This window comes from Rhinoderma darwinii, chromosome 2 (genome assembly GCF_050947455.1).
Source record: "Rhinoderma darwinii isolate aRhiDar2 chromosome 2, aRhiDar2.hap1, whole genome shotgun sequence".
NCBI classification, from domain to species: Eukaryota; Metazoa; Chordata; class Amphibia; order Anura; family Rhinodermatidae; genus Rhinoderma; species Rhinoderma darwinii.
The window spans coordinates 411507227-411533829 of record NC_134688.1 but is presented as its reverse complement, the minus strand read 5'-3'; the positions used below and the strand labels follow the sequence as shown (position 1 = coordinate 411533829).

At 41.7% G+C, this 26603-nt stretch overlaps 1 protein-coding gene across 3 annotated transcripts in view; it reads left to right on the top strand.

Annotated features, from left to right (window-relative positions):
• Positions 1–26603, top strand: part of CUX1 (cut like homeobox 1) — a 356348-nt gene that overhangs the window by 138733 nt on the left and 191012 nt on the right. For all 3 annotated transcript variants that reach the window (XM_075854200.1, XM_075854199.1, XM_075854198.1), the window contains exons 5-6: positions 14885–15022; positions 22004–22127. In XM_075854200.1, the coding sequence (XP_075710315.1) occupies positions 14885–15022; positions 22004–22127 (262 nt within the window). The remainder of the gene's footprint in view (positions 1–14884; positions 15023–22003; positions 22128–26603) is intronic.

Below are 26603 nucleotides of genomic sequence, written 5' to 3'. Positions count from 1 at the left end.
TCTATGTGGTGTGTTCTTATTCATGTACCCATACATCCCACACCCACCTCACATACCCCAAGATTCATCCTCCACAACACACACACACACACACACACACACACACACGCACACGCACACACGCACACAACAAAGACAATAAAACTTCTACTAACTTTAGTCAAAAAATTTAAAAAATAATTGTTTTCTGAAGAAATAAATAACAAAATAAAAGTAACTTTAGCAAAACAAGAACAAATGGGAAAGAAAAAAAATCAGAAATCCAAAATGTCCTGTGGCATAGAACCACCAACATTTGTGGATGCATGTTCACGCCCCTGTTCTTGGCTGGAGTGTTGGTATGGGCACTGTGCATTGGAGAATGACTGACTTGGGTGGCTGATGCATGGCCCGATCCTGTGAGTACAGGGGCTGGGAATGGTCATAGTATCCCCTGTACTGTGATGGCCTCCCTGGTGGTGTTGGTTGGTGGGAAGGTGTTTGGACACACTGCCTGCACCAATGGAACTCTGGCATTACAAAGTTCCACCGGAGCATTACTTGAGGAAAACACCTCCACGACCCCAAGTATTGCCTGGCAAGTGTTTTTGCGAACATGTCTTCCACCGTTTCTTCATTCCTGCGGGTTAGATGGGCCAGCACTTGGGCATCAATCTGGGCCCTTGTGTCATCCTGCCTTCTTTTGTGGTCTCTAGATCTGGCCGGCTGTGTGTATATGTCTCTTCATCTTGCCCTTCTTCCCCCACCACAGTAGGCTGCGACGCAGGCTGCATTGTTGAGGCAGATGCAGTCTCAATATTCGTATACAAAACATAGTAAATTTGTTAAGATACATATATTTAATTTGTTAAAAGTGAAATAATAAAATTTCTAGCTACATACATAGTAAAAGACCTAGCAACAAGCAATTGTGTGATAAATGGAGGTATACTATGTCCCACAGGTATTTGTGGAACATAGCATAGTCCCATGTCACCAAATTCACCATCTTCCTACACACCTAGCAACATACAATTTTGTTAGAAAAGGAGTTAAGCTATGTCCCACATGAAAAAGCATTTTCCAGTAAAATAACATAGATATTTATTTACGGCCCAATCTCCATTAAGTTTTTTATTTGTTCCGTATACATATACGGTCTTTTCTTTGAAGCCCCATCTCCACTCCTACCCTTGGACATTAGTTCCCTCCTAAATTGGTCATGGCATGTATTCATTCCAGCGTGACTTGGCTTCGCTGACTGAGGTAAAAAACATGGAAAAAATTATTTGTATGCATCCAAAATATATTTTGTCAACGGGGGGCCAACTTGACAAACTTTCTCCCCTGCTTTTCTGAGGTGATTTCCCTCTCATCCTCTTTAATAGTTATCACTACTTCCCTCCACGCCTGCTCCTTCAACAAACTGTCCTTATACTCCTCTATTCTTTTATCCCATATGACTGGGTGGTCCTGGATGTTCAGAATTAAGTTTTCCACTTGTACTTTGGTGAGAGACATCTTCACTGCAGCCGTGTGGTACTTTCTCATCTGGCTTTGGCCTGCACCGTGGGGAAATCCCCTGGCGTCGCCTAGCAATGCTGCCGTAATTACGGACGGCTACGAGTGCACATCTGTAGCGGTCCGTAAATATGGAAGTACTCATAGACTTCTATGGGGAGTCTGTTTCGTAATTACGGACAAGAATAGGACATGTTTTACGGATCATTTATACGGAACGGACACCAATCCGTAAAAATACAGAAAGGTGTCCGTAACCCATAGAAATAAATGGGTCCGCGATTTCATCCGTAATTACGGACGAAAACTAAGGTCGTGTGCATGGGGCCTTAGACACAGTTCGTATTGTTGTGTTAATTTGCCTCATTCCGTCAGAATGTTATACAGTCATGAATGTGTTAGCAGAGGTAAAAACATGTCCTCCTTTATAGTAATTTGTGTTTTTAATACATTGTAATGGAGAGATTTATCTTCTTCGATCCATTTTTTTTTTCTACCAAAAAATAAAATAATGAAAGCCTTGTTGAAAACTTGTAGGTATAAACGGTTCTTAACATCAAATATATAGTAATATCAGACATACTCCTAAGCATGAGCTATTATTATGGTACCTTTTTATATTGACCACCTGTAGTTGTAGGACAGCTTACACCTTAAACCTATTTTCAAATACTCATATGGGCATTCTGAGTTAATATAGGGAAGACCTTTAATCAATTGGACACATCGGAGAGAGGTTACAAAGAGCGTCTCTCTCTCTGGAGGACTCTGCAAATCTGTGCATTGCACGGACAGCCCATTTAATTTCCCTGTGGTGTTGCGGCAGCAGGATAGGGACTTTGCAGCCATGTTCCCCCAGAGATTCCAGCTGATTCAAGGTTGACCCTTCTAACAAAAATGATTTTGTAAAGCTGAAAATCAACTCCCACAGAATAAGGGTGGATCCCTTTAACCCCTTAGTGACCAGCCTATTTTAGGTCCTAATGAACAGTGGCGGGTTAAGTGTACCATGGGCCCTGAGCTGTGGACACAACTTCGGCCCCCTTCTTCCCCCTCACACGCAATTCAACCCCCCCAACCCGCTGACACTGTACCCGTCAGTGCCACTGACCTGACAGATACAGGTTTTAGCACTAGATACAGCTACTCTGTATTCAGGATATAAAGCCGCTGTATCTCAAAAAGTAAAAATCATTTTTAATAAAAAAGTATTAAGGCCTCATGCACACGACCGTAGCCATGTGCACGGCCGTGATTTCCGGGTTGGCCGGCCGCGAGCCGCCCCCAAATCGCGGGCCGTGCACATGGCCGCGACCATTATTTTCAATGAGCCCGGAGCCATGCACGGATCGTGAAAACCACAGTCGTGTGCATGGCCCCATAGGAATGAATGGGGCTGCAATTCTCCCTTGGATTTTCGGGGAAATTGCGGCCGCAAAAGCACGTTCGTGTGCATGGGGCCTTAGAAAGTTGCACCAAACATACTCGTACACTGTTTTATTAAAGAAAAAATAATAATAATAAAAAAAATAACCTTTCTTTAAAGTGTAACTAAACTTTTAACATGTCATAGTGATATGTCAGAACTTTTAATCGGTGGGGGTTTCGAGCACGGAGACCCCCACCGATTACTAAAGTGAAGCGGCAGAAGCGCACGATTTGAATGCTGCTTTGCTTCTGAACGGCATTCCTCGGAGTGGTGTACGTCCGTACACCACTTGTTCGGCTTTCCGAGAAAAGCAGATCAGAAACGAAGCAGCACAGCGGTCACCTGAGCGCTTCTGCCACTTTTTTTTTAGCAATCCATGGGTGCTCGGACCCCCACCGATCAAAACTTCTGACATTTCACTATGACATGTCAGAAGATTTTTAGAAGTTTAGTTACACTTTAAAGGGGTTTTCCCGTGAGGGAAATTTGACATATCCTGTCAGATAGGTGCAGTTCCCAGAGGTGGGACTCGCATCTATCTCTAAAATCAGGCCCCCTAAACCCTGTTTTACCTCTTTCTGCTATCGCTGCCTCTCGGCCACTTCCTGACCATGGACTTTCCGTAACTCATAGTAGTGAATGGCAGTTACAGAAGCAGCGTAGCATGCGAGCTACGCTGTTTCCGTAACTACCACTCAGTTCTATGGGACTTACGGAAACAGTGTACCAGAACCAAGCTCAGCACATAAATACAACACCAGAACCAACCTTCGTACATAAATACAGCACTAGAACAAAGCTCACTACATATATACAGCCCCAGAACCAAACTCAGTACATAAATACAGCACCAGAACAAAGCTCAGTACATATATACAGCACCAGTACAAATACAGCTTAATTTAGTGCAACCCCTGCTGTAAAGGTTTGTATGGATAAAACTACAGCTCCCAGCATGGCCCGAACAATGGTAAGGATATGCTGGGAGTTGCGGTTTACCCAAAAAAAATATCATACCACCCATCATCTTGCTGCAGATCATACAGTGACTACAGTATTGATTAGAGGCAGAATAAACATTTACATTAAGTGACTCACCGGTGACGTCTCAGATTCTAGTTCTTCTTTTTCACTTTTCTTCTCCATCCGGTCCAGACCTCTATGACTTCTCCCGGCCACGGCCCATTTCTGTAGCTCAGATGTCTTGGGCATCTCACTTTTCAAACATTTGTGCGTCTATAAACAAGGATAAAGTTAACCTGGTGCCCCACAATACGTCCCAATATATAATAGTACCATACACTGCAACTCTAATTATAATAACGCCATACACTGTGTCCCTGATTATAATAGCACCATACACTTTGTTCCACACACACACACACACACACACACACACATAGTGCCCCCTGTAGATAGTGCCCCCATAGAGCCCCCTGTAGATAGTGCTCCCATAGAGCCCCCTGTAGATAGTGCTCCCATAGAGCCCCCTGTAGATAGTGCTCCCATAGATAGTGCCTCCATAGATCCCCCTGTAGATAGTGCTCCCATAGATAGTGCCTCCATAGAGCCCTCTGTAGATAGTGCCCCACATATAGCCCCACTGTTGATAGCGCTCTACATATAGCCCCCTGAAGATAGCGCTCTACATATAGCTCCCCCTGTATATAGTGCTCTACATATAGCTCCCCCTGTATATAGTGCTCTACATATAGCTCCCCCTGTATATAGTGCCCTACATATAGTCCCCCTGTAGATTGTGCCCCACATATTGCCCCCTGTAGATTGTGCTCTACATATAGCGCACCCTGTATTTACTCCCCCTGTAGATTGTGCCCCACATAAAGCCTCCCCTGTAGATTGTGCCCCACATATAGCCCCATGTAGATTGCGCTCTACATATAGCACACCCTGTATATAGTGCCCTACATATAGTCCCCCTGTAGTTTGTGCCCCACATTTAGCCCCCTGTAGATGGCGCTCTACATATAGCGCCCTACATATAGTCCTACTGTAGATTGTGTCCCACATATAGCCCCCCCCCTGCTGTAGATAATGCCACCCACACTTTTTAGTTGAAAACAACAAAATTTATATACTCAACGTGATCCCGTTCCCGCACTGTCCTGTGTCAATGCAGGCCTGCTCTCTTCTGAGCAGGTCTGCTGGGGCTGAGCGACGCCATCGCGCCGTTGAAAGGCGCTGACTGGCAGGGCAGAATGACATGCCCCGTCAATCAGCGCCCTTCAACAATGGAAGCTGTCCGATGACGTCACCGCGCCGCTACCATCGTTGATTGGCAGGGCAGAATGACTTCTCCCGCCAATCAGAGCCTTTCAACAAGTTGAAAGGCGCTGATTGGTGGGACAACTCATTCTGCCCTGCCAGTCAGCGTCATTGTAAGGCGCTGAATGGTCGGGCAAGGAACATACCCGGCCATTTAGCGCTTATGCATGTAATTGTACCTGCGTTTTATAGATGCAGGTACAATTCGTGCAGGAGGGGGTGGCGGCGGCTGATTTCAGTTGCGTCGCCGCCCCCTCAGAGGCAGCAGGGCGGATGGTGTGGCACTATTCCCTCTCAGCCCGCCCCTCCTCGCCATTAGCGGCGATAGCGCGCTGCAATGTGTTTTTTTTAAATGATGTGCGATTCGGCGGCGGCAATGGCTCCCTGGGAGCCGTGGGTCCCGGACGGCCGCCCAAACCGCCCATATGATAATCTACCACTGCTAATGACCAAGCTATTTTTTTGTTCTTCTATAGTCTGATTCAAAGAGCTATAACTTTTTTTTATTTTTCTGTCGACATAGCTGTATGATGACTTGTTTTATGCGGGATTAGTTGTACTTTTTAATTCCACCATTTTGTGGTACATATAATTTTTTGAGGGGGATTAGAAAAAAATCCTGAAATTCTGACATGGTTCTATGCATTTTAAATTCACGTCGTTCGCTGTGCGGTGTAAATAACATGTTTTAAGACTTGCACAATAAAACACTTGAATTAAAATTATTTGTTTTTGCATCATCGCTTTCCAAGAGCCGAAATGTTTTTATTTTTCCGTCAATGTAGTGATATGAGGGCTTGTTTTTTTGTGGGATAAGATGTAGTTTTGATTGGTACTGTTTTGGGGTGCATAGGATTTATTGATGAACTTTTATTATAACTGTTTTAAGGGGCAATGGAAAAACATAGCAATTTTGCCATAGTTTTTTTTACGGTGTTCACCTTGCGGTTTAAGTTACATATTAACTTTATTGTTTGGGTCATTATGGTCGCGGTGATACCATATATGTGTACTTTTATTTAATTTATACTCTTTTACTAAATAAAACCACTTTTTATGGGAAAAATTGGTTATTTATTTTTTTACTGTCATTTTTTATTAATAATTTTATTTCACACTTATTATTTTATTAGTCCCACTAGGGGAATTTACTATTCGATCTTTAGATCGCTGCTATAATGCTTTGGTATACTTAGTATACCAAAGCATTATTGCCTGTCAGTGTAAAACTGACAGGCAATCTATTAGGACGTGTCTCTGGCGCGTCCTAATAGGCATATGCCCAGGGCAGACCTGGGGACTTTTATCAGGCCCCTGGCTGCCATGACACCCCATCGGAGGCCCGTGATTGCATTTGCGGGCCGCCGATGGGTGACAGAGGGAGCTCCCTCCCTCTGTAAACAAGTTAAATGCCGCGGTCGCTGTTGAACTTCGATCGCGGCCATTGGAGTAGGAGCCCGGCTGTCATTAGACAACGGAGCCCCAGCTTCACGGGACACCCGTGCAGGACTTAGACTGGGCCACCATGAAAAGGCGACGGCCTAGCCTAAGGCCCCTTAGTGATCGCTGTGAAAAGGCGTATTGGTGGTCACTAAGGGGTTAACAACTGTTTGTATAGAATGACAACAAAATAAATATCTACACATTCCCCTTCTTTATTTTGGACCTTCTTCTCTGGAGACTATGTTACCATGACCTATATCTTTGCCAAAAGAACTGATCTCCAACACTGGCTGCAAGTTCAGAGCACATGTTACTGACCCCTTTGTACTCTATGTTTGTCCATTACAATTAGATCAGGTTGCTCTGTTTTAGAAGTGCAGAGGACTCAACTGGGTGGATGAGTTTCTGTGGTGTCTGAGGTAAAATAATAGGCAATGAAGCTTGTGTGAAATATAATCAACATGTCCGGCATTCAGTCTCTGCTTCGCCATTCAGTGCCCCCCTGCCCACTAAGTAACTGGGTGGTCTTGACACACTTGAAATCCAGGCAGCTTTTCATCAGTTGCTCATCAGCATGTTAATTGCTGTATGACTAATTAGGCCCTGAATTCCAGTTGATTTTCTATAATGAGACAGCTGGTTTAATTATGTAATCGTATGATTATATTAGCCTAGAGTGCCCTGGCAAAAAGTAACGTATGCAGGAATGTGGTGTAGTAGCATAAGGCAAACACACAAGGGGCACATTCATCCTAAAGCAAAGAAGGGTGTGTGTGTAACTTGGGCAGTTTTTGTGGGAATGGCTCTGTAAATGGCATTTATTGTGGCCATGAAAATCGAGTAGACCACATGCCCCATTTTAAATATTGAGATTTGGTCAATGGATATATCTACACGCCGGACAAATCTCATGTTTTGACAAAACTCTAAAATGGTCCCTTCCTTTAAAATAACAATAATAAAAATACATTCATATATATATATATATATATGAATTAGCAATGGCTGTACAGTGCCCAACAGAACTGTCCATTGACATACTCTCCTGTTAGTTCACATCATTTCCTATAGAAAGCCAATGGACCTATGACTACATTTTGGAGTGTGGTAAGAAACGCACACAAACAGAGGGAGAACATGCATTTTTTGCCCTGGTCTTGCTTTGATATGATCCTAGAACCACATCATATGAAATATAACGGGTGGGTGATGTGTTGGATCAGCAGTCTATCAGGGCAAAAGACGCATGATCGACATTTTGCTCAGGAAATATTCCTCTCATGTAGTAAAATGTCTTTTCAGTACTAGACCAATATCCACATGAAGTTAGCAGTTTACACAGGAAAAATATAATCCAGTTTTTCCTCTGCTCCTAGAGCCCTTTCTATTCTTGTATGATAAAAATGCCAACTGCTAATATCATTCACACATTTTAAAGTAGATGTTTCTGGATGTCTCCGTCTCCCTATTGAAAAAAAATATTGCACACTTTGTCGATCTCTCTGCAGCCACCACTGGAGGAAACTTAGGCTCCCCCTTGTGGTGACTGATGGCAGACAGAATGTTATCATTTAGCTCATGTCTATGCGGGGCATTTGGAGCTCTGTATATAAAAAAAAAAAAGAGCTCCAATTGCTACAAAGATATATTAATAAATGAATCCGCACAGATTGTTAGACCTAAAAGTCACATAATGTAAAAAGTTGGACATTCACTTTAAGATGGCTATCACTGAAAAATGTTTACCCCGATTCAACAAGTTATTTCCGTTTTTTTTCTTTTCTGCAATCCAAAGGATCATCAGGAAAGTGACATACAGAACAGATATTTTCCAAGATATGACTGATTTTTCCTATGAACAATCAATTGGAAATATTGCGCTAATTTCAAAGGATGCAATAAAAAGAGCACTGTATTAAATGCTCGATGGAAGACACCAAGGGGCCTTTGAACAGTCCCCTTAGACATTAGATTGTTGATCGTGATGGGATCTGCTGAGAAAAATCTCGTTCCTATGTCTTGCGTAATACCCCCAGCCATGTGATTAGACTTCACTGTCATAATTCTTTTCTTTATTAAAAGCATTTTCTTGGCACATTTCTGGTGTTAACCACAGCAACCAGTTAGATGTTTTCCATTAATTCTGACTTGTCACTTGCTTCCTAACTGGATTATATGCTTCCTAATTTAGCGTAAGCAGATGGGATCCTATAATGCAGTACACGCACATGTCCAATGTGATATCGCTATTGATCCCAATCACAGATTATTAAAAGTTACTCCTCTCCCTCTGCATTTAGCATTGCATTCTGGAAGTCCCACCTCAGTACATAAAGGGTCAATAGTTTGCCATCTGTGTCTGTTGCAAATGATGAGCTGCAGACCTAAACCGACAAGAAGTATTATTAATTACATCCTTCCAATTCTTCATCCACCTTCTCATCTACGTCTGCTGGGAAACTGAGCCAGAAAACCCACTCTTCCTACCAGTCAATTAGAAATGACAGCGCAGATGAACACTGAGCCTTATTGCAATAACGGATTTTACCCTTGACAGTGAGAAGACACAGATTTGCATTTTCAATTTGACATTAGTAAAAGGGAGGAAATGATTTTAGTTGATCACCATCTACACTAATGATACAAATAGTCATGCTGCATTTTTTTAAAAATTTATATCTTATATATAATATAGTTTTTTTTATTTGTTTTTTCAATTATTAATCATGTACAATGAAGTTTCCGATCTTGTATAACTTGTATGGCTGATATTCGCTTCAGTAACTGTTAGGCCCCATGCACAGGACTGTGCCCATAATCACAGTCCATATAAAGTATGGGGGCACGTTCCGTAAAAAGCAAAAAATAGGACCTGTCCGGACCATAATTACGGACTAAATCTTTGGTCGTGTGCATTGGGCCTCAGATCTTATATCGCTGACAGCCCCTCTCGAGTTGTGTGAGCAAGTAGCTTGTTGTAAAAATCTGCGACTGTAATAATACGGACGCCTGATTGGACAGGTCTCCTTTGAGATTGCTGGCTGTTTGTGGCCTCTGTTAGACCTTCATATATAAGATTATAAAAAAAAAAAAATCCTATTTGCCAACTATTATATTTCTCATCAGATTTCCAATGTATTTTCTTTTGATACATTAGTGCATAGTAAAATTATGAGTAGGTACTGAGCAAACTATGCTCCGTATTCTTAAGGGAGAACAATATCTCCTTAGCATTTGTATTTTCCCAGCCGACTTAACATAACGCCAATGTGTAAAGTATGTGTAGGTTTTTAAGGAAATGTGTGGTGCTGTTTATTTTGTTTTTTTATGTATACTAAAGGAATTATTATAGTGACCGATTTGCATGAATGCAGTGATCCGTTATAAACAGTAGGTCAAGCTGCACAAAACGGGTATCACGCCAAAGTTGCAGTTGGCACAATCTCTCACACAACTAACTCAAAGAGGTTGTCTTACGAAAACGACACCTTTTTAAATAAAAGCCAGACGAGATGCCTTCCCTTAGGCCTCATGCACACGACCGTAAAAACTCCCATTATTACGGGTCGTAATTACGACCCGTAATAACGGGCTCATAGACTTCTATTGGCGACGGGTGCCTTCCCGTTTTCTCACGGGAAGGTGCCCGTGCCGTTGAAAAAGATAGAACATGTCCTATTTCAGGCCGTAATAACGGCACGGACAGTCCATAGAAGTCTATGGAGCTCTCGTAATGATGGGTGGCTACATGTGTGCACCCGTCATTACGGCAGCGTTGCTAAGCGACGTCAGTAAATAGTCACTGTCCAGGGAGCTGAAAGAGTTAACTGATCGGCAGTAACTCTTTCAGCACCCTGGACAGTGACTACCGATCAGAATAAACCTGTAAAAAATAAAATTAAAAGACGTTCATACTTTCCGAGAACTTCCTGCTTCCTCCAGTCCGGTCTCCCGCCCGTTGCCTTGGTGACGCGTCCCTCTCAACATCCGGCCCGACGTCCTGGATGACGTTTCAGGCCATGTGACCGCTGCAGCCAATCACAGGTCAATCATAGGCTGCAGCGGTCACATGGACTGCCGCGTCATCCAGGGATGTCGGGCTGGATGTGAAGAGAGGGACGCGTCACCAAGACAACGGCCGGGTAAGTATGAATTTCTTTAACTTTTATTACAGAAAGGTGCTGTCCCTTCTCTCTATCCTGCACTGATAGAGTGAAGGGGCTGCCGATTAGTGCAGTGCTATTTTGCCGCCAAAAACGTGCCCGTAAATACGGGTGGAATACGGGTGACACCGGACCCATATTTACGGGCACAGGTTCGTAAATACTGGTGCAAAACGGGTGGAATACGTGCGACACCGGACCCGTATTTACGCCAGTATTTACGGGTGGGAAAAAATACGGTCGTGTGCATGAGGCCTAATAAATGAATGGCTGACCGTGTAATGCATGGTTGGACTAGATCCGCCAAAGTGGGAGCTACTCTTACAGAGCGGTACTCCATTCTGGCTCATAGAGGTCCATATGATGTCTATGTGCCCCTAATAGGCCAATGGATGGGGTTTTTCTTTATCAGACAACCCCTTTAAATTACTTCCTGCAAAGAACTTCTTTTGACCCAAGGAGGAAGATTTATGCCTGATGCACACAACCGAGTACCACTCGGGCCTTTTTACGGCATTTGAGTGGCACCGATAGCTGTCACGGACCCGTTCACTTTAGCGGGTGAATAACGGATCCGACTTTCGGATCCGTGAAAAGATAGGACATGTCCTATCTTTCCACGGATCACTGGCCAGACCCAGCCGACACACACAGTCGTGTGCATGAGGCATAATAGCACTGCAGATGCGTCAATATCCCATGTGCAAATATGACACCGCTGGGAACGATAAAACAGAAGTATTACTTGACAACAAAGGTCCCTGTGAACTCCTGGCCTGAGATAAGGTTCTGCTGTCAGAAGTTTAGCATTTATTCAGCAATACAAAATTGATATCACATTAACAACTCTCACCATGTGAAGCAGGATGAAGAGGGATAAAAGCACAGCCACATTTGTATATACTTATGCAACAAAAGGACATGTAACAGCTGGAAAAATTCAATTACAATACATTTTCACTAAACCCTGTTTGTTACTGCGTTCAGAAATTTCCTGTATTAATACTACTAAAGGATCATTCCCATGTAACATCTTTCATACCACCAACTAGGCAGCAATTGTTACGAGCGCTCGGAAACATTATTTGTAATGATTATTGTTACGTGTAAATGGGCGTAGAGGTAAATGTCCGTCTTTTTTAACACCATGTCGTATTTAGGTTCAGCATTTTATTATGTAGATTAATTTCATAATATATTTTAGCTGGGACTTCTGATTCGGAGCTCCAAATCCCCAATATAGATACAGAGTTAAATTATACAATTCTGGTTGCTGCTAACGCTGGGGGAGCTTACCACATAATGTTTTATTATTGAGTTCAATGTATAGACAGTGTGCAGTTAGTTACGCTCCCTCTAGTGCAGGGGTCTCAAGCACAAGGGCCGCATGCGGCCCCTGGGGCTGTCATCTGCAGCCCGCGGGACACAGAGCCGCTAGTATCGGCTCTGCCCCGAGACTCTGGAATTCCCTGACATCGCTGTCCACATATGAACAGCGGTGTCTGGGGCTTCCCCAGAGCCGGAGTCCCGGGCAGAGCGCTAGTACAGGCTCTGCTCCGGGACTCTGTGGAATTCCCTGACATCGCTGTCAACATATGAACAGTGTGTCCAGGTCTTCCCCAGAGTGGAGTCCCGGGCAGAGCGCTAGTATCGGCTCTGCTTCGGGACTCTGTGGAATTCCCTGACATCGCTGCCCATATATGGACAGTGTGTCAGGGTCTTCCCCAGAGCGGAGTCCCGGGCAGAGCACTGAGACCCCCACAATCTCTAGAACGGAGCAGCCGCTTCGTGTCTGTTTGGCTATTTCCGGAAAGAAATGTATCGTGTACGGACTCAATAGAAAGTCTATGAGCCCGTACTCCGATACATCGGCTTTCCGGAAAAAGCCGAACAGACACGAAGCGGCTGAGCGCTTACACGACTGCTTCAGCTGCTTCGTTCTAGTGATTGGTGGGGGTCTCAGTGCTCGGACCCCCACCAATCCAAACTTCTGACATGTCACTATGACATGTCAAAAGTTTGTCAAACGTTTAGCTACACTTTAAGTTGCTGCTTTAATTATAACAATACATATTTTATAAGAAAGTCTGGTTTACACAGCTCTTATATGAGTGCTGCTCATTCCAGATTCCCCCCCCCCCCCCCTTAGCAGAGTTCTGGTCATTCCAGCTTATTTTCTTATTTTTCTCCCTTTTTAGAATCTGATATGTACAGGGTAACTGCTGCTCTTCACTAGACTTCTCTGCATTCTAATTTAAGGGCTGCTGTCACTACTTAATAATCAGAGAAGTGACTGTGCTTTTCCTGAACTCTTAACTAGCGCTCGGAGGACTCGACTGTCTGTCTCCATCCTTTTTAATATGAATTACTGCTTATTTTAGTGAGTTGGGACCAGTCCAACTTGTATGTGGATTACAATATGTCTTTGTTTAACCTATTGGGTGCAGAACTATGGCCGGCTGCACGCTCTTCCTTAATTGTAGAGCGAAATCAAGTGAAATCCGGTGCCGTCCTATCAAGCGACAGTCTCCTCTTGGGTAGCTGAGGAAAAGCATGTGTCCATGTCTAATGTGTTAACAGATATACACTATGTTCCTACAAGCTGAGGGTGGTCCACAGAATGAATGACTGCAATGTTTTGAAGTTAAATGAACTCGCTAATGTACACTGTTGTTGATCCATTTAGTTTGATGTTTAGCATTCCACTGGATGAGACTAAATCTTTCCTGCCTTTATACCACTAAATCTGGCGCCCTCATCAGACATGTATTCAATAAGCTTTCCCAAGTTCTCTCTGCTCCAGCAAACCCCATCACATGTTTTCCAAAGTATTGTTCAAGCAGCTGCTCCGATTATCTCCGTATTGGAAATCAATGCTGTAGTGGTCAGTCCAATTGTTCACGTAATGCAATAAGTATACATTAAGAGACAGACAGTCTAATGGGTGTCATTCTCATTCACTGTAATTACATAAACCACGTCTGGTCAAGTAATATTCTCTATTTATAACTAATGTCTAATGAATGGGTCTCGCTCATGGGAAGGTTTTTTTTTTTTTTTGCTTTGCTAAATAGCGCTGGGCTCTGAGTATATTGTTAAAGGGGAACTAAGAAAAGGTGTACATTAAATCCTCGTTTACTATGTTAAAAGTAAACCTCTTATTCCTATATCACATTATCAGAGGTCGAAGTTACAGGCGCTTGTGAGAATAGCCTCTGTGTCTATGACAACACTTCCTGCTTTGTACACTGGCAGTTCAGTGTTACATAGGGACACTGGGTCTCTTAGTAACCGCTGTCCCTAAAATAATACCAAGCTGTAAGAGCACATGGGTAGAAAGTGTTCTCCACGGGCCCCAGACACAGAAATAAATTAAATACACATATAAACCGATATAAAAATACATATGAATACATACATACATACATCTACATACATACATACATTTACATACATACATACATACATACATACATACATACATACACACGAGATATGATTCATTATTTATTTTAGTACTGAACGGAGGGACCAAAAAAATAATATATCCATTTTTTTTAATTTCTTTAAGAATAGGAAGTTGGGAGTGATGTCACTGTCCTTCTTTTCCTAACCACAAGTCCCAGGATGTCTACAGCAAAAGCATGCTGGGACCTGTAGTTAAGAGCTATGTGGCAGAATGTCTGATATTGATCCCAGCATTTGAGTTACCGGGCCGGAGTGAACTGGCCTTGGTGGGATTTCCACACCCCTGCTTCTCATCGACTACTGTTTCAAAGGATGGGGGGGGGGGGCATCTATAAGTACCTGCATCTATAAGGACTGCTCATATATTTTTTTATTTGTCAGTATGTATATTTTATAATTGTTCCTATTTCGTTCAAAAAGTATATCAAATCTCCTCTATAATTCATGTTATTACGCTAAATAATTCAGTTGCATACCAGTGTATAGTTTCAGAGGTGTTGTTTTAATTAGGTGTGTTGTCACCTTTGTGTTGTAGCAGAGCTAGATTTGGCAAATACATGAACAAACCCACAAACTTTTTATTTTTCCGATTTAGATCCAGTACCTGCCTTGGATCTGGGACAGCAATTGCAACTAAAGGTTCAACGGATGCACGATATTGAAACAGAGAATCAGAAACTCCGAGAGACATTAGATGAATACAACAAAGAGTTTGCTGATGTAAAAAATCAAGGTGTGTACTATATTATATTATGAGTGTCCCTGTCACTGAGGGAAGCCATGCAGCAAGTCTACTAAGCCGTCACCAACAGACTGACGGTGAGACTTCTGCTAATCCGAAGGCTTCGTGCACACATCCTTCACCGTGTTCATGTCTGTTTAAAACGGATCCGTGCAGTTTCTGTTGCCACTCCGCATCCGTTCCGTTTTAAACGGACGCTGTGCTTCCGTTTGTCTTCCATTTTAAACTGTGGTTCTAGAGTAGAACATCCCCATAGCTGACCGCTCCATGCACTTTAAGGTCAAGTTCACACTGAGGTTTTTTTACGCTGATTTTGATGCGGAAACCGCGTCAGAATCGGCAGCGAAATACTTCTGAATCCTCCTCCCTTTGATTTTAATGGAAGGTGGGGGCGGTCTTTCCCCGCGGCGGTTTCTAGCCGTGTGCAATAAAAAAAGCGGCATGCTCTTTCTTGCCAAGGTTCTGCCTCTGACCTCCAATTAAAATCAAAGGGAGGCAGCGAAAGTGTTTTTCGCTGCATTTTTTGCCCGCGGCACTCAATGGCCGCGAGTGAAAAACTACGTGAAAATCGCGATGATTCTGCCTTCAAAAACACTGTGTGAACAGAGCCTAATATTTTCAGCTTTTGTAAAGTGTAATTAATCCATTGTTATAATTGTCATTCATTTGTATTCTTAAAGAGGCTCTGTCACCAGATTTTGCAACCCCTATCTGCTATTGCAGCAGATCGGCGCTGCAATGTAGATTACAGTAACGTTTTTATTTTTAAAAAACGAGCATTTTTGGCCAAGTTATGACCATTTTTGTATTTATGCAAATGAGGCTTGCAAAAGTCCAAGTGGGCGTGTTTAAAGTAAAAGTCCAAGTGGGCCTGTATTATGTGCGTACATCGGGGCGTTTTTAATACTTTTACTAGCTGGGCGTTCTGACGAGAAGTATCATCCACTTCTCTTCAGAACGCCCAGCTTCTGGCAGTGCACAGACACACAGCGTGTTCTCGAGAGATCACGCTGTGACGTCACTTCCCCAGGTCCTGCATCGTGTCAGACGAGCGAGGACACATCGGCACCAGAGGCTACAGATGATTCTGCAGCAGCATCGGCGTTTGCAGGTAAATCTATGTAGCTACTTACCTGCAAACGCTGATGCTGCTGCAGAATCTACTGTAGCATCTGGTGCCGATGTGTCCGACACGATGCAGGACCTGTGAGTGACGTCAGATCTGCACTGCCAGAAGCTGGGCGTTCTGAAGAGAAGTGGATGATACTTCTCGTCAGAACGCCCAGCTAGTAAAAGTAGTAAAAACGCCCCGATGTACGCACATAATACACGCCCAGTTGGACTTTTACTTTTCAACACGCCCAGTTGTACTTTTGCAAGCCTCATTTGCATAACTACAAGAATGGTCATAACTTGGCCAAAAATGCTCGTTTTTTAAAAATAAAAACGTTACTGTAATCTACATTGCAGCGCCGATCTGTTGCAATAGGAGATAGGGGTTGCAAAATCTGGTGACAGAGCCTCTTTAAAGTGTGGTTGTAATATTCGCCAGCGATTACCCTACACGTGTAAACAAGCCAATTTTTTTAATATTCTGCTAATAAATTTAATACAGCCGCTCGCCATTATGAGCTGGTTAGCAGCATATCTTCCCCTGCATGTCCTATTATATGAATCCTGGCATCGTCTATACAGACAGGCTGACGTGTCTGGGTGTTAATTACTAAAGCCGTGACAATACCAGTATTCAAAGTAGTAGATTAATAAGACTACCTATGACATAACCATTGATAGTGCTGCAGAGGCACCACCAAAATGAGAAATCTTTGTGGTTAAACAACAATAACCCCCCCCCCCCCCCTCTCCCCTCATCTCTATCTTCAAGAGCCCACATTGTCCAAATCTATCCAAGGAAAGTTTGTTGGTTCAGAGTTTCGTAAAGTTCCCGAACACCGTGGAGTATCTCCCCTCCAAAAGGCTTTATCTGTACAATCCTGTTAGATAAAATTACAGCTACTCAGAGAGCAGTCCGTCCCTGCTCAAAGTGGATCCCAATCATTGGCACCACCTCATTTCTTATTATTAGCAGCGCCGGAGCCCGAGCCATCTAATATACTGGGACAGGCACACCGTTTACAACTCCAACATTGTAAGCGTGATCTATTACTCCCAACCATATTTTATAATATAGAAACATAATGGGTGATGGTCCGTTATAGTGCCCTCCGTTCCTCCAGAACTCCTCTGAATTCTGAGATATTTACTTTCTCGTTAACCAGGAAACCCTGACCCCATTTGCATCTATATACCTGTTCCGCACTGTGAAGATAAAGAGTGGAAATAAATGGGGCTGAGCTGCAATACAACACACAACCTGTGGACAGCCCCTTTAATATCCGTTTAGCTCAGAAAATAACCGTCCTCACCAGCAGTTTTTGATCCACTTTCCCTATATTCTTGTTCCCGTTCTGATGACTTCTATACTTTTTGATCAAGGTACATCCCGGGATTTATATCTGAATTTAGGGTGGCCATTCCATGTTTTGAAGAATCTTCACTTTCTTTGTGTTGAGAACTGGTAGACCATGTTTATTAGATGCAGCCCACAAATGCATGATGTCGTGAGATACTATAGTAGGACCTATTGTCAATTCCTCTGTTCTATTCTAACTAGCTCTCCGACTGCTTTGCCTAAAATACACCGCCAGATTATAACACCCCTCCACCGTGCTCCACAGTTGGCTTGATGCATGTCCTTTAAGCAACACATGGACATAGTGATGAGCTAAAGGCTATGTTCACACAGGTCAGATTTGCCATAGGCAAATCCGACCTGTATTTACTGCTGGATCCACGGCAAAAATCCTAGGTCTATCTTAGATCTCTGCCACGGACTTGCAGCTTGATGTGCAGTGCATCCGCATGCCGATTAGCCCCATTCGATGGGGCTTAACTGCGTGTGAAAATGTGCCTGCTTTTCCACGTGGAATCCACGTCAATAATTGACATGTCACTTATTGTCTCGGATTTTAAATTCGAGCAGATTTCCCATGTACATCTATTAAAAGCGTATTTTGGAGTGGAGTCTGTGTGAAATTCGACCCTTGTGAACATAGTCTAACAGTTCTTTGATTTGTTCATCAAAAAACATTCCTCTAATATCCTGGGGCATAAGGACGGTATCTTCTGGGCTATGCTAGTCTTTCTTATTAATAATCCTCCGCAGTGGTGCCTCCGTGTTGCATTAACAATATAGCTCTTTTCATTCCGATAGATTTTCATTATTTACCATGAATTGTTAGAATCGTTTGGCATCTCTAAATTTCTTGAACTTATAAGGTTTTTGCAAACAACTTTGTAGGTCACGTGCCCTACACGATAACCACTGGTTTTTAACGACGTCAGTCATTGAAGACTTTATTTGGAATGGACCACTGCATAAAATGATCTTATATAATTCCTGCCCTACCACAAAAATTTGAGTGTTTTCTTTTAAAACATTTTATCTACTGGCTTGGAAATTTGACGGGGCTGGGGATTATTGATCTGGGGATTATTGGGGCAGGACAGTTCTTTACGTCTCAGCTTTAAGTGATTATTGTATACAAGTCTCTGTGACCAATACCAGATCAGGCCACCTTGGAGCCAAAGGCCTTAACTAATTAAAATACTGTGGAAAAACAGACTAATTGGAGTGCTACTCCAAAACAATTTAAATGGCTTATGTGTTTCTTCTTAGGCTGAGTGTTCTTGGCCTCGAAGCAAGTACAGAACTTGATTACAGTTAACCTGTCTCAGCCGAAACCCTAAGAAATGTGACTGTTCTGGTCATAGTCTGTTTTTTATTACAGTCTTAATGAGAACAGGGTATTATGCTAACGCAAAATCTCTGAATAAATTAAAACATACACAACAAGGTGAACAATGTGGCATATTTTCTTCACTTAGAGGAAGATGGTTTTGTATAACCTTTTGATCTACAATTTCTACTGCTATTCCCCCGGTAACCTAAAGATCCATACAAACTTACTGTTTGTTGTACCAATATGTCCCACATGCATTGTCTTGTTGTTTAACTCTTGTTTAACATTAAAGTAACGTGTTATGTCATAGCTGCAATTCTGTTATCCATGATATCTTGCAAATATTTCATCACTAACACCAATTTATAAGAATCTCCCTGTACTAATCGGCCAGTCTGTCTAATGTCTATTATGTATCATTTGAAAATCCGAGTCCAATTATAGGCAGAGCAAAATGGGCAATTCCCCAAGGGCGTCCACCACCTTGGGCCTACTTTCTAAGTTTCCTCAAGTTCTTCCCAGACTATTCCAGCAGAAGACATAGGAGTTTTAAATAATTGTAAGTGTACCACAAACAATATTATGTTTTAAAAAGGCTCTGTCACCACATTATAAGTGCCCTGTCTCCTACATAATCTGATCGGCGCTGTAATGTAGATAACAACAGTGTTTTTTATTTTGAAAAACTATGATTTTTTTAGCAAGTTATGAGCAATTTTAGATTTATGCTAATTCGTTTCTTAATGCCCAACTGGGCGTTTTTTTTACTTTTGACCAAGTGGGCGTTGTAAAGAGAAGTGTATGACGCTGACCAATCAGCGTCATACACTTCTCTCCATTCATGTCCATTTGCACTCTGCACAGCGTGATCTCGCTGTGCTGTCACATACACCCACATTAACTTTACTGAAGTGTCTTGAGAGTGAATAGACATTGCCTCCAGCCAGGACGCGATGTCTATTCACACTCCCGACACTTCGGTAAAGTTTGTGTGGGACTTAATCACAGCACTGCGTGATCTCGCAAGATCACGCTGTGAATGACAGCACAGCGTGATCTCGCGAGGAGAATACAAATGGACATGAATGGAGAGACGTGTATGACGCCTATTGGTCAGCGTTATACACTCCTCTGTACAACGCCCACTTGGTCAAAAGTTAAAAAACGCCTCAAAATAAAAAACACTGTTGTTATCTACATTACAGCGCCGATCACATTATGTAGGAGATAGGGCACTTATAGTGTGGTGACAGAGCCTCTTTAATATGTGGCAGAAGAGTTTCAACTAGAATACATTACCCATTGTTCGGGGCTCAGATGCCCCATCTGCCAGCACTGCTAACTAGACGAAGCTCATTGGCTTAGTATTCATGTTTACTGTCACAGGGAAAGAGGAATAAGCAATTGACAGATACTTTCAACTCCAATTACCTCTGGGGGGACAAAGTATCAGGCATGTCAAAATACAACATGCCGAATATTGTTTTTCCCAACGGCAGACATCTAGGTACAGTTGAGCAGCAGATCCCACCAAAAATATTGCCATGAGGCCTCCACCAAACTTGTTCCAGCCCTGGTGATACTGGCGATTACATTCCATACCCACTATGCAGTGCTTACCATGTTATATTATAAGAATTATTTTGTTCTAAACTTTGGAAAATGGTTTGGTAAGATTTGAAATGAATAAACCTCAAAGAGCGAGATTTTGTGGCCATTCGCTATCAGATGCCTCGTGATTATTGCAGTCTCTGCCCATTCCCTGATGCCCACAGTGCTGCCTTTATTTTTTATGGTAGAATGTTGGGATATTCCCACATGTTCTTAAGCCACCTTGTGTGTTGGAGTGCCTCTTATTGATGAAGGCACTCAAGATATCACCGTTCATGGCCCAATTGTACCACCAGCTCTATAACCATTTTTTTTCTGTATGGATACAGGGGCGCAGGCTTTTCTTTCAGACACATAAAAAAAAAACAGTTTGCCTTATATTGTTTGCAAGTCGGTACACCGCTACTTCTAGTATTTGTTTTGTTTCTTTATGTTCTTGGGTACTAAGGCTTCATTCACATATGCGTTGGAGGCTCCATTAGGGACCTCGCAGATCCGGCAGAGATTACTCAAGACCATAGTGCAGCATGCTGCACCATTGTCTCCGGTAAAACGACGGACACCACGACGGAACCCATTAAAGTCAATGGGTTCCCTCGGCCATCGGTGGTATTCGTCGTGCAATGGAACAGTTTCCTCTGTTATTCCCTTGTTCAGATCCTCTGACGGAGCAAAACGGAACACACCGATACAGGTGTGAACTAAGCCTTAGCCGATTGCACAAACTGAGTGAAAATGGGCAAAATTTGGAAATTGCAGACACAAGTTGGCCACACACAGCCCACAAGTCACCCCACTATTTTATTTACCCACTGAATGTATTCTTTACCAGATTGCTATCATAAAAGGTGATTCATTCAGTGTGGTGCTTTATTCCCTTTAAATCCACCTGATAGAATGAGTTAATGCTAGATCGGGAAAAGTCAACAGCTCATCACCAAAGTAGTAGAGCGAAGCAGGTCAGATTTGCGCTGAGGTAACGGTTTGTGTTTCCTCTTGTGTGGCTCTTTAATTGTACATGTCTACAGGCTTTAAGATGAATTTAATTGATTTACATCACAATGCAATCCGAGAAATATGCAAATGGCTAGAGCAGAAGCAGAGAGGCATGCGGAGCATTCATCATACGCGTGGAGGCTATGGGAAATTAATGTCCTAATGTGCGCAGAAAAATGAATAAACGGTTCCACATGTTAATTCATGCTTTAACCCACACTGAGACTTTATTAATCCCAGCTCAACAGAGAGATAATTTGAGACTGTTCAATAAGGTTATATTATGTTTTAGCATTGATTTTTTTCTTTTCAGGCATGTAGCCGAAACCCTGGCTCTGTTTCCCAGCAAAATCCATTGATCCTTCTCAACTGAAACGTTTAAAGTTCAATTTAACATTTAGGGAGTAAAAGGTCTCCAAAGGGACTCATATCTATTGATTTTGTGTCAGAGTTGAAGAGATGGAGTTTAAAACACACTGATCCTACAGGGTAAAGAAAGCCTTGTATTATATAACCACACAGAGCTATGTAAACACATTTTCTCCCAATTGTTTTTCTACAGAGGTTACAATAAAAGCACTTAGAGAGAAAATCCGGGAATATGAACAGACCCTGAAGAACCAGGCGGAAAATCTGGCTCTGGAGAAAGAACAAAAGTTACAAAATGACTTTGCTGAGAAAGAGAAGTGAGTGGAAGTATTAGCATTGTAATGTACGATGGCGTTCATATATGGGTGTATGGATATGTCGTGAGAAGAACTGCATCTAACGTATCTTCTCCTATGTTCACGAGTGGTTTTCAGTGTTTTTTTTTTAGGACAAACTACCTTACCATATGCATTTGATAGAGTTTTGAGCTAGTGTTGAGTTTTTTAGTATAGATTATCTACTTGATGTAATTTAAAGCATGCAAAGGCCCTGTACACACCTGACCATCCCGGCTTCTGCCATTTTTTTTCCACCCACAAATAAGGTTGGAAACGGACATCTAAACGAATCCTATTGCTTAAATTGTTGTGCATTATTGTCACAGACATTATTTACAATCGACGTCAAAATGTTGCATGCAAAAAGCATCTATCATCTGTCCTTGAAAAGCCAGTTTTCACAATAATTCACAATTCTCGGACCCCCATCGTTCTACTAAACCAAATTTATATCACCATATGATTTTAACTTTGGTTCAGTAAAAGGTGTTTTGAATGTAATCGGGACCCATGCATTGATGGATATAGAGGCAGTAATTGCGACCGCATTCGTGTCTCTGCGTGCTTCGTGAGCAAACCTCTTAACTCCTTCAAAGGATTTCATCGTTTAGTTCTCTTAAATAAACTTTAAAAGGGTTGTTCGGTTTCAGCAAATTAATATTTTTTTTTTATAATTAACATTTTCCAATAGGTTTCTGTAATAAATCCTCTGGGTTTTAGAGATCTCTGCTTGTTGTTATTCATTAATGTTGTTTTTTGTAAAATTAAAAGTTATTTTCCAATATACTTTCTGTATTCCTCACGGTTTTTAAGATCTCTGCTTGCTGTTATACAGTAGCGACATTCATTCTTTACTGTTCGTGGATAAAATTCTATCCATGGTCATGTGATGGACACACAGGTGCTGGGATCGTTAGAAGACACAGCTCTGATACACATACTGTAACGAGCCGTGCACCTGTGTGTCCATCACATGACCATGCACAGAATTTTATCTACTGAAAGTGAACAATGAATGTTCCTACTGAATAACAACAAGCAAGGATCTTAACCGCTTCCCGACCACTCACTGTAAATTGACGTTGGATCTTGCTGGGCTCTGTGCAGCGCTGACGTGAATTCACGGTGGGTGTTAACAGAGCGATCGGATGACTCCAAGTGGCGCTGACCCCCGAATCGCGCTGTTAACACCTGCCTCTAGTCCCGGAGACATGATCGGGACCTGATTGGTTCAGGCAACAAATATTCCCGGGATCAATCACGGTTCTTGCGCTGGTTGTCATGGCAACCGGAGGGCATACATTGGCCTCCGGGACTGCCATGCATGCAAACCTATAAGGATCAGCTTCGGGCTTTCAGTGAGAGCGACTGCCAGCATCACACTGACCGTTATAATACATTACACTACGTAGGTAGTGTAATGTGTTATAGCAGCGATCAGTGCTGGAAGGCTTCAAGTCCCCTAGTGGGACAAAAAAAAAAAAAAAGTAAAAATAAGTTAATAAAAATGTTTTAGAAACGTGTAGAATTAAAAGTTATGTTAAAAAAAAATAATTCCTTAAAGAGGCTCTGTCACCACATTATAAGTGGCCTATAATGTACATAAGAGGATCGGCACTGTAATGTAGATTACAGCAGTGTTTTTTATTTAGAAAAATGATAATTTTTGACAGAGTTATGACCTATATTAGCTTTATGCTAATGAGTTTCTTAATGGACAACTGGGCGTGTTTTACTTTTTGGCCAAGTGGGCGTTGTGGAGAGAAGTGTATGACGCTGCCAAATCAGCGTCAAACACTTCTCCCCATTCATTTACACTGCACTAGCGATATAGTTATATCGCTATGTGCAGCCACATAAACATACTATAACGTTACTGCAGTGTCCTGACAGTGAATATACATTACCTCCAGCCGGGACGTGATGTGTATTCAGAATTCTGTCACTTCTGTAGCGTCTCTGTGATATTTACAGCAAGGCAAGCGTAATCTCACGAGATTATGATGTAACCTGTCATTTAAAACGAGATTACGCTTGCCTTGCTGTAAATATCACAGAGACGCTACAGAAGTGACAGAATTCTGAATACACATCACGTCCCAGCTGGAGGTAATGTATATTCACTGTCAGGACACTGCAGTAACGTTATAGTGTGTTTATGTGGCTGCACATAACGATATAGCTATATCGCTACGTGCTGTGTAAATGAATGGAGAGAAGTGTATGACGCTGATTGGTCACTGATTGGTCAGCGCCATACACTTCTCTCCACAACGCCCACTTGGCCAAAAAGTAAAACACGCCCAGTTGTCGATTAAGAAACTCATTAGCATAAAGCTAACATAGGTCATAACTTGGAGAAAATGATCGTTTTTCTAAATAAAAAACACTGCTGTAATCTACATTACAGCGCCGATCACATCATGTACAAGATCGGCCACTTATAATGTGGTGACAGAGCCTCTTTAAGTCTTTTATTATAGGAAAAAAATGAAAACGTTGAAGTATACATATTTGCTATCACCGCGTTCGTAAAGACCCAAACTAAAGCTATAATGTTGTTTTTCCCTCACGGTGAACACTGCAAAAAAAAAAACAATACCAGAATTGCTATTTTTTTGGTCACCACCCCTCGCACAAGCCCTTACACTGCTTTTTTGACTGAAAAATAAAAAAGTTATGGCTTTCAGAATATGGTGACACAAAAAATTAATTATTTTATTAAAAAAAAGTGATTTTATTGTGTAAACGCTGCAAAAAAACACAAAAAAACTATATACATATGGCGTCGCCGTAATCGTATCAACCCACAGAATAAAGCAAAATTGTCACGGTGAACGCTATAAAAAATAAAGCATTTAAAACGTCAAAATTGCTGGTTTTTGGTCACCCTAGCTCTCAAAACAAAAATGTAATATTAGTGGTCAGAAATTGGTACCAATAAAAACTACAGCTTGTCCCGCCAAAAATAAGCCCTCACACCGCTCAATCAACCAAGAAACCAGAAACGTTTTATCGGTTTTGCGCATGTTATTATTTAATGGCCCTAACTTTTTTATTTGTTGGGCTGCCAAGATTATTTTCCCACCATTTTTGTGTGACACATGTATGGCTGTTTTTTTACTAAAAATTTTTGAGAAATGCCGTACTTTTTTTTTCTTTTTTAGATTTATTAGGGGTGAAGTGTGCTAAAATAAATCATTGTTTTTTTTGTTTTTCAATTTATAATTAATTATAATTAAATTATTAAAATAGTCTCAGGTGAATGGCAACAGTTTAGGTTGGCGTGGGTGGTGTGTTTTTATTTATTTGTATTTTATTTTTTACTTATACTTGTATATATTTTATATTTTTGTTAGATAATATAGGACATATAGATAGCAGAAAAGTGTGACTGTCCCCTTAGAGGTCTTTTTGGATCTCTTGGTGGTACTCAAGAGGTCAAAAAAGACCTCTGGGGGGACATTCACACTTTTGTCATTTTTTTAATTTATTATTATTATTATTAATATTATGCAGTTGTCCACTGTAACTGGTGCATCAAGTCTCCTGTCATGACATTCGTGACATTCTGCTGAGACCCAGCAGCTATGCCATGCCCGGGGGAGGTGATTGTCGTGTCGAACAGAGGCAGCAGCATTGGCGCTGCCTCTATTCAGTACACAGCTCTCATTGAGCGCTATGTAGGCTGGAAAAGAGAAGGCAGAAGTGGATGTAAACTGCTCCTATGTTCTTCTCCGGCACAACGGCTTTCTCTGACATCCGGGCACCCGACTTGCTTCTTCTAGTTTGCCAAAAGACATTACTGCAGACTCAGGACCTGCACTTCCTGCCGTCAAAAAGCAGTGGGCAGTTGCTAAAGGAAAGTCATACAAATGTATACAGATGACAATGCGTATCATTTTTAATCTACCGTATATGTCATTGACTTCAGTTGTGAAAAATGGCTCCTATTATACATAAAAATGCTAAACCTTTAAATATTTTCTGCTAACTGTAAATTAGCCATTGGCACTCTCTTATGTATTTACATTTTTTTTGTTGAACATAATTTAGATTGGCAGTAAGAAAGATTTGGGGGTTTAGACTTACCCTGTACAGCAATTTAAAAAATAATTAAGTAAAGTTTATAGAAAAATTAAAAAAATCCAAAGAAGAAAAGAGTAAAAAAAAAAGATAATTTTTATAATGGGATAAATAAAATAAAAAGATTTTTAAAAAAAACATAATGGGTATCGCCACTTCCGTAATCACCTATACTATAAAAATTAAATGTTATTTATCTTGCACGGTGAACGCCATGAAAAATTTCGATTTTAAACAATGGCAGAATTGCCTTTTTTTGGTCATCTGGTCTACCAAAAAAGCAATAACAAGTAATCAAAAAGTCATATTTACCAATTGATTCTACAACCCGTCCCACAATGTTAGAATGTGGCTACACAAAATCGTCCC